The sequence below is a fragment of the Peromyscus leucopus genome, chromosome 5 (genome assembly GCF_004664715.2).
Source record: "Peromyscus leucopus breed LL Stock chromosome 5, UCI_PerLeu_2.1, whole genome shotgun sequence".
Taxonomy (NCBI): Eukaryota; Metazoa; Chordata; class Mammalia; order Rodentia; family Cricetidae; genus Peromyscus; species Peromyscus leucopus.
Genome location: NC_051067.1, coordinates 84,031,027 through 84,039,853, shown reverse-complemented (window position 1 = coordinate 84,039,853; position 8,827 = coordinate 84,031,027). Strand labels below are relative to the sequence as shown.

The following is an 8,827-nucleotide window of genomic DNA, read 5'->3' as shown; positions in this document are numbered from 1 at the left end:
CTTCTGTCCGCCACACTGATCTGGAGGGCGTCCACCAACAGGGGCGGGTCTCACCGCTGGGCGGTCCAGCCCTGGAGGAGACTGAATGTAGGATGAGGTTCTCAGACGCACACCAACTCTCCTTCCTAGTCCCTATGACTTCCCAGGGCTCCCTCCCAGGCTTTGCCAGGTTCACAGCCTATGTAGGAAGCTGTGAGTTTACTCATTGGCTCAAGTCCAGTCCCCTAGAGCTGGGAACTGGGCCCAGGCAACCTCATCCAGCCAGCGTTCTGTGGGCATCTTCAAACCTCTCACCCAACTCCAGACAGATTCACAAAGGGACAATGACACAAAGCCCCTGCCCCGACCCTCAGCTCTCACTGGTTGGCCTGTACTGGAAGGGTTTGCTGACACTTAAGATTAAACAGAAAACATGCCCTCTGTGGTCTCTACCAACACCTCAAAACTGCTCTACTTCATTGTTGGGTTCTGTGGAAGCAAGCAGTGGGTTGAGGAGCTATCAAGTTTCCCTTCATGGATCAACATAATACGTTTATAATCCCAGTGCTATCAGGGGAAAACGTTGCTCCTCAACAAATATTCTGATGTCACTCTGCTATTCAGCTACTAGGTTGTGCAGTTTGGGGGTCACCCTGTCCTGGGTATTGTGTGTGGCTTCCTCAATTTCTCTCTCTGATACAGAACTCAGGTCTGCCGCCCCAAACTCTGTCCCCAGAAGCCTTTGTGGCAATTCGGTGTCCCATTCCTGCTCCACCAGACTTCTCCCAGAGTCCCTGGCATTGATAGGCTGCACACTTTGGATTCAGCTAGGTTATTTTTGAAGTTATAGCCTGGAAAGGGGAAGGAGACACAGATAGTCTTTAGAGACCATATCAACAAGGAAGTTACAAAGTGAGCAGGCTGGGTAAGGGTGGGTGAGCAGGAGGAGGTGTTCTTCAGGCCCCCCATCCAGAGGAGGAAGAGAGACTTGGTCAAAATATGCTGTTCATCCATTGGGCTTTCCTCAAGGAAAGCCTCCCATCTCCCCTTCAAGTCTGACACAGTGCATGTCTGCCTGGCCAGCCCCACCCCTGCGTGCACAGATAGCTGCTAGGATGGTTCTGTGTGTTTGTCTTGAGCAAAGTGAGAATTCCTGGTCCCTGCCGAGGCCTGGAAGCTTCTTAATATGAAGGTGAATCCAGAAGCAGCCGTTTCCAAAATTATTCTGCAAACCGCGGCCATTGCGCTAACCTGCTGAGAGAGGAAAGATTGATTAAAACCCGAAGGCCACTTGGCCATAATTTCTAGAAAATCAGAGGTCAGCTTGTGTCCCACCCCAAGGGAAGCCAAGGTCTTGAGGCAATTTGCTTGTCAGAGGTAATGCTTGGGCAAGTTATGTGTAAATTCACATAACAATGTAACCCAATTTTCTAAGCCAACAGCTAATCCTGAGAGAAATTACTACAAAGACCAGAATCCAACATAAGTAATTGCTGGAGGCTGCCTAGTGTTTAGGGACTGTCCCTTTGTAGCGGTAAAGTTCCCCTTTACCAGGCCCTTGCACATCAGAGGAAGAGGACATTCAATAGCAGTCTTGCCATGCTGGGGGTCAAACCTTTGGGAGTATCCCCAGGGACAGCCTGGACCTTGGCTTCCAAGATGTAAAATTCAGAGAATGTCTGCACTGTCTGAATCTTTTAGTAGGCCAGGAGAAGCTGCACCCTGACCACTAACCGGTGGGTGGTATGCACAGCCCAACCACTCAGCTCCAAAAGCCAGACCAATTCTCCAACATTCTTGGTACCAGCCAGAGGCCAAGGAGTCTTCTAAGAAGGCAGATTAGGGCCATGGGTGCTTATGGGGAGAGACCTGCATGCCTGATGCAACTGTCAGGGTCCTGACACAGGGCTAGACTATTCATCGCTTCAAAGATTATGTGATTTGGGGGAAATCCTCTCCTCGGTATTTATTTTTATCATTTGGCTTTAGATTGGGGTGTTTAGACTTGGAGAGTGTTATGGACATTTTCGCACCAGATCTGGGGAAGGTGATGGGTGGGTATCTTTTGGACAGGCACTCCCAACGCCTCTGGGGTCCCACTACCTTCTGCTCCAGACGGGTACTGGAACCGCACTTCAGGCTCCCTCCGCCTAGGGCAAGGAGGGCTAGGCGCACAGTTCAGTGGCAGCCCCTGCAGGCCGAACGTGGAGTTTCCAAAGGCTTTGGCTGCAAGAGAATCCTCTTCAACTTCCGAGTCTCTGGGGACCAGGAGTCGCCTGATGGAGATGGGCTGTCTGGGAATCATGTGGCACTCCGGACTTTGTGCCCTGGGCGGGGTTGAAGGAGCACTTTCGACAACGCTGGCTGCCGCAGTGTGAGCCAAGGACCAGATTCGGGGCTTCTGGCCGCTTGGGTAGTGCACGATCATTGTGGGGCCACTTGGCTCTGTTGTAATGAAGTCAGCTTCTCCTGACCGCGGAGCCTCAGTGAAGGAGAAGCGGGGTACCGCCAGGCCGCACTCTCTGCTCTCCAAACGGCTCTCTTGAGCGGTGGCGCAGGGCGCAGGCAGGGACCGCACGCTCTTCGGAAAATCTGCCAGCCTGCGGGATGCTGAGACCGCTGCCTCCTCTTCTTCTGCTTCCTCCTCGTCCTCCTCTTCCTCCAGGTCTTCTAGGTCACTCAGTCGCAGCCCCTGGGCCTCCTGGCTGGCAGTAGCGTCTGTAGGAAATCAAGAACGAGTGAGAAAAGCATAGTACCCTAGGGAAACTCGCGGGAGGGTCCTACCCAGAGAAGCTTTTAGCGAGTGGCGCTCCGCACTTTAGCATCAGCATCGCCACCCGCCACCCGCAGCTCTCCCCAAGGCTGGCTGCTGGCCCCAGGGGAAGAATTCCCCGCATTGCCCAGCTTGCCCCGCCTCTCTGATCTCCTGGAGTAGCCAAGGAAAGGCTACTTTGCACTGCTGGAGTCCCTCAGTTATAAAAAGGGAAGGGACACTTTTCTTTCAACTTTAGCACCTACGGCGACTGGTGTGTTATTTAATCCAGCAAATATTCACGTGTGCAGAGCATCATTTCGACCTGAGACATTTAGAACTACAACAGTAAAACGTCTTCTAGGGGAGGTGACCTTCTAGAGGAATAGGCAAGAACAAAGTGCAGGAAATTTTCTTACAGCGATAAACATGGGAAGCAAGCAAAACCGAACTGGGAAGGGACTATCTGGTGCAAAGGCCCTGGGGTTTGCACTGCATCCAGGGACAAGGATAATTGGTGACAGTAGTAGCACAGGTGGCTTTGGATCCGATGTTTAACATCTTAAGGAACCTGCCAGGTGGGCTGGTGACTTGTTTGTACCTTTGGTGTCTTCGGCCAGGCAGCCCAGAGAGTCTTCTCCGGCACCTTCGCCTCTCCTCTCCTCCCCACCTTTATTCTTGGGCGCCCATGTCATCTTGTTCTCCTTCTTGAGGCGCCGGCGGGCGTTGGCGAACCAGGTGGACACCTGGGTGAGGGTCATCTTGGTGATGATGGCCAGCATGATCTTCTCGCCCTTGGTGGGGTACGGGTTCTTGCGGTGCTCATGGAGCCAGGCCTTGAGGGCGCTGGTGCTCTCTCTGGTGGCGTTCTTCCTGCGGCCAGCACTGCCCAACTCCACTCCACCGTACCTGTGGGCAGACAGGGTTCAAATTCCAGGCTGGCAACCAGGGGCTTGGCCAGTAGAAAGCCCGGGCACCTGGAAATTGAGTTCTGATCCCCCTTCTTTCACCAGGGAGAGGGCAGAGATGGGGATGATGAAAGGAGGCCAGCCACCATGCTCCCCGTTTCTCACCTGTCATACTGATACTGCCCCAGAGTTGGCTCATAGGGGTAATAGGCTCCTGGCTGGGTCAGGCTGGGGGTAAAGTTTCCTGCAGGATCCTTAAACTCATACTGAGGACTCTGGTGTGAGGGGAAAGAGAATTCAGGACTACACAAGAGAAGGACACAGGTGACCGTATAGATCCACACGCCAGCTCCACCCTTTGCATTGGCTGTACAATATTGGGCATAGCCATTTAATACTCTGTGCCTCAGTTTCTCCCTGACTAAGATTGAGGCAATGAAGTCATTCATGCTGGTAGAGTACTTAGTAGAGTCCTAGGGACAGGACAAGCAGTAACAGTGAGTAGGCATCAGCTACCATGAATGGCTGCAGCTTCTGGATTCCTCACCACATATACATTTACTGGGACCCTTCCCAGCAGACTATTCCTGGCCCTTGGCATTCTTGTGATTTGGGGTAAGTTATTTGAACTCTACACCTCAACTATTCACCTGTAAGTCAAGAATAATGATGATTTGCCCACCTTGCAGAATTAAAAAGGTTACAAACATTTTCTAAGCAGTGTGGAGTTTTGCAAACTGTAAAGTGCTGTGAACTTGAATTTTTCCTCACTCAGTATGCTATTTTCTCAGCGTTGTCTGTCCCATCCAGATTTTCTCGGGACCAGGTCACAGGAGAGAGAGTTCATCTGTGCTGATTGCCTATATTCCCAACCCCCAATGTTAACTGAGCAGTCCCAGGCCCCACCCCATCACTCACCAGTGCACCACACAGTGGGGATGGCTCTGGGCCATAGGGCAGGTACCCAGGGTAGCTCTGGGCAGCTGCATAGGGTGCTCCATAGATGCCCAAGGCAGCACCCAGCTCTGGCCGAGCACTGCCCAGCAGCCGACTGTCATAGGGTGTACAGCAAAGAGCAGAGGCAGAGGTGGAGGCTGAGGCTACATCTGACACTGATCGTGGGGCAGTTTCACAGCAAGTGGCACTGGAACTTGCAGACACCAGAAACTACAAAAACACGAAAGGAATCACTAGAAGTTAAAGATCCAGATACACCATCTACTGGTTCTAGCCAGAGGAGGGTACCAAGGAAGCTTGGTACCTTCATTTCTTCCTTCTAGTAACCAAATGCCACCAGGTTCAGAAACTCCACTGACTGCTGGGATGGGGATTCTCTGATGGCAACTTACCCAAATTGTGCTTACAGATGCAACCAGGCCATCTTTAAGTCTTCATAGTCCCAGACAGCTTGTGGAGATAGGACCAAATCTATACCCCCCAACCCCCACCCCCCGCCCCGTGGGATTCTACAAAGACACAGTTAGAAGTTAGCCTTCAAGACTATCACCAGCATCTCATTCCCGTCCCCATTGTACTAAAAGGATATCCACCTAAGATCAGACTAGGAGACTTGCAGCAGGTCAAAGGTCGACCTGATGCTAAACCCCAAGGGGGGAAAATACATATATACTGAGCACTCTGTTGGAGAAAATGGAGGACAGTGGTGGGCATCCTCAGAATTCTCCCGAGAAATCCTCACCACTGCACAACATCCTGGTCTGGAAACCTGAGGGATGCTGAAGCAGAGAGCTCAGGCCAGCCTAAGAAAGGAGTGCGATCAGAACCGAGGCCAACAGATGAGCAGTGCAGTGCCAGCGCTCTGACCTGGAGCGCATTTGTTTTCTCCTGAGAGTCCACTGGCCACCTCACGAATCTGTATAAGGGAAGCCCTGACTGCAAGATCCCCCAGATTCCAATCCCCGCTCTGCGCAGAGAGCAAGGTTAGAGTGCCCGCGTTTTCAGGTGGCACTCGGGAGTCAAAGCTCTCGGTCTGGCATCCGGATGTCAGAGGGCGCGGTGGACAGTTCCTTGCTCCTAGCTTGTCTTGTGTCACCGAGAGGAGGAAACTCAGGGGTCAGCGCGCGCGCAGCGGGCATCTTCCCCCCCAGTTGCTCTCCGCCCCCCCCCGCCCCCAATAAGGCTCTACTCACCTGGGATGCGCCGCCATACGGGTGTCCAAAGGGCGGGAAGGCCATAGCAGCTGGCCGTCTGGGACCGTTCTCCCTCTTTTCTTCTGAGTCGTTCGCTCAGTTCAGCTGTTCGATGACCCCAGCCAGGCGACTTTGGTTCCTTACAGGGCTGCAGGTGCAGGTGTTCGGCGCCAGTTCCTTGGCCCGCTAAGAGAGAATGGAGGCAGAGCCAAAGGCAGCCCAGCTGCCGAGCCCTGAGCTTTGGAAGGCACCCCTGCGGCCGGTGGGGTCCTGAAGGCAGAGGGGCCCATGGATTGGCAGAGTTAGGAAGAAGGCGCAGGGTATCAAAGGCGCGCGATGGCGAGGTGAGGTGCAGCGCGGCGCAGAGCTGTGAGGCTCCAGAGGTGTCCCAGTCCAAGGTGGCCAGAGGCTCAATGTGACGTCACGGTAATCCCGGGCCGCCAGAGGGGACCGCGGGCCCCGGGGCCCCGGGCCACCGAGCGTGCCAGGGGCAGCCAGCCCGTGTACGCGCACGCACTCTCAGACACTCTTGCTCCGCGAGGTTTGTGCAGCGGGCGAGGAACGTCAAAAACCCTGACCCTCTGCTCGCCGCTAGATCCTACCAGCTTTCGCCTCCAGCTCACGCGCGCGCGCGCACACACAGACCCTCTCCAAATTCCCCGGGAGAAGTGCGAGATGCGCCTCCCTGCGCGGCGCGCGGGCCCAGGGCTCAGCGTGCTCGCCTCCTCCCCTGCGGCCCCGAGGAGGCGAGAGGCAAGCGGGGCGGCGAGGGAAGAGAGAATACAAAAGAAGAGCCCGGAGGAAAGTGGGGGAGTCAGACAAGGGGGGAGAAGAAGGAGGGAGAGGAGAGATGAGGAGTCTGATGGCGAGGGGTGGGGGAGTGCGGTGGGTGAGGGCTGGGCGGAGGCAGAGCCGGAGCAGGTGGAAGAGAGCAGCGGCTCGCGGGACCAACCTCCAACCATCTCCGCCTCTCTGCTACACCAAAGTTTGTTGGACCCGCCGGCCCCGAGCTCCTAGGGTTGGACCAGCTCCGGGCAGCTTTGATGGAGCCCATCTTTGTCCTTGGGGATCTGACTTGGGTTTTAGTTTCCTAAAACCATTGGCTAATTCCAGCCCTGGCCAGGCCCTTGACCCCTGGCGTGTCTCTGCAGGGGTCTGACCCCGGGCTAGGCAGACGAGCGCCCCCTCCAGACCAAGGTGCAGCATCCGTTAGAGAGCTCCCATAGACGAGCCAAGTTTACTCGCTGGTATCTGTAGGCTGCCAGCCTAAAGTCTGGGCTATCTCTTCCAAAGGCCAGGCTTGGCTGCCTCCCGAGCGCCGCCTGCGGTGTCCGCCCAGAGCCTGAAAGATCGACGAAGGCAACAGGGTCCTGCTGCAACTGCTGCGCTCCTCTAGGGGTGGCGCTGGCGAGCCACAGTGGAGAGCTCTGGAGGGAGCTGCGCCAGAGATACCCAGCTGGGCCCAGTGGTGTAAGAAACCCCTTGCCGGGCTTCTCAAAAGAACATGGATTCCCCCCGGGGTGTGTGTGCGGGGGTAGGGTGGGGGGGGTGCGGAGGCGGAGGCGTTGCTTGCAGTCTCTTGAACAAGGGAGGCCGGTTCGCAAGTGCTATAGATTTTGCACACCTTGCAGACCTGCACCCTTCCAAAGACTCCAACATGGGACTAGAAGCCTAAGATACAGAAGGGACTTGCAGACTGGCGATGGCAGGTCTTAGGTGGCGCTGCTGCAGCACCAGGTGGAGTTTGCAAACTAGAAAGCCTTTGCTTTTAGTCACGCGGTCACAGTACAGTGCACTTGACAGTTTTTGGACAGTCCTAGCTAGATCTTTGCTACACCTCCGCCAGGAGTGGTGGAGGTTTGCTCAAGGACAAGAGCAAATCTATCTATCTATCTATCTATCTATCTATCTATCTATCTATCTATCTATCTATCTATCTTCCCATTGAAACTCGAGACGTCGAGACCCAGACGTTCTGACAGCTGGGGTTCTTGCCTAGCAGAGGGATCTCAGCACCAGAGGCAAGGTTGAGGTCCAGGGCGGGAAACCCCTCGTGCAAGCATGCCTCTGGCCTCTGGCCTGGTAGGCCACCCCGGTGACCTCTTTAGAATGACACCTTGGCTCAGCACCTGCTCACCTCTCCCAGCTCATGCAGAATAGACAAGGAGCTTAAACAGGCCACAAAACACACTCGAGTCTGCAAACCCAGCTGCTTCCACAGCCTGTGATTACCTTGGAGAAACCTTGCTGTCAAACTGGGAGAGGCCTAGTTAGGAAAAGAATTATAGCCGTTGCCAGATTGACTTAGCGATAAAAAGTCACAGTAATAAATAGATCCCTTGATTTTTCAAAACGCACTTTGGAGCAGTTCACCCCTTTATAGCTTGGATATCTCTAAGCTCTCCCACTCTCTTTTTAAAGTAGGAATTGGAAAAATTTCATTAAATTAGTCCCCTGGGGAAGATTACTACTAATTAATTAATTGCAAACATTTCCAGAGGGAAGGTATGTCAATTGTAAAGTAATAAAATTAGATAGTTGAAATACTTACTCAGCAACTTTGATTGCCCATTCATTCCTAAGCAGAGGACTTTTTTTTTTTTTTTTTTGACAGAAAAATGGGGATGGTGCTGGAAAAAAAGCATTAGCCCTGTCCCTTGGTGATATTGTGAAATAGAAACTACCTTATAGGATTTATTGATTTTCCACTGATTTATAAAGCCCTCCATAGTGTCAATGCTATGTGTAGGGACTCTGGGCCTACCTCTTGTCTTTGCTCTAGGATGTGAGAAAGTCAACAAGAATTGAAAAGAAAACTCAAAATCGGTGGCAAAACAAATTCAGTCATAGGACTGGCCATAGTACAGCATTTTCCTTCTGCTGTGGGAGCAGGTAATACACATGGAGCATGCTTTCTGTTACAGTTCTTTACCTGCTGTTTTCAGAGTTGCTTTATGGTTTGGTGGCTTTTATTAGAATGAATCCTGGGGAGGAAGGCTGTCCCTGTCCTATCTGTTTTCACTACCTTAAGAGACCCT

The 8,827-nt window shown here is 53.3% G+C and overlaps 1 protein-coding gene across 1 annotated transcript; it reads right to left on the bottom strand.

The window, feature by feature from the left end:
* Window positions 1–684: 684 nt before the first annotated feature.
* Irx6 (iroquois homeobox 6) lies at window positions 685–5,834 on the bottom strand. The gene is made up of 6 exons (XM_037206472.1): window positions 5,790–5,834; window positions 4,558–4,806; window positions 3,805–3,914; window positions 3,333–3,640; window positions 2,083–2,697; window positions 685–830 (listed from the first exon to the last, which is right to left on the bottom strand). The coding sequence occupies exons 1-6, from the start codon at window positions 5,832–5,834 to the stop codon at window positions 685–687; spliced, it is 1,473 nt and encodes a 490-aa protein (XP_037062367.1).
* Window positions 5,835–8,827: the final 2,993 nt, after the last annotated feature.

Coding starts and splice junctions, on each gene's coding strand:
- Irx6 (XM_037206472.1), bottom strand. CDS start 5,834: ATGGCCTTCCCGCCCTTTGGACACCCGTATGGCGGCGCATCCCAG. Junction 4,807..5,789: donor CGTATGGCGGCGCATCCCAG/GTGAGTAGAGCC, acceptor GTGTTTTTGTAG/TTTCTGGTGTCTGCAAGTTC. Junction 2,698..3,332: donor CCTGGCCGAAGACACCAAAG/GTACAAACAAGT, acceptor GATTTCCTACAG/ACGCTACTGCCAGCCAGGAG.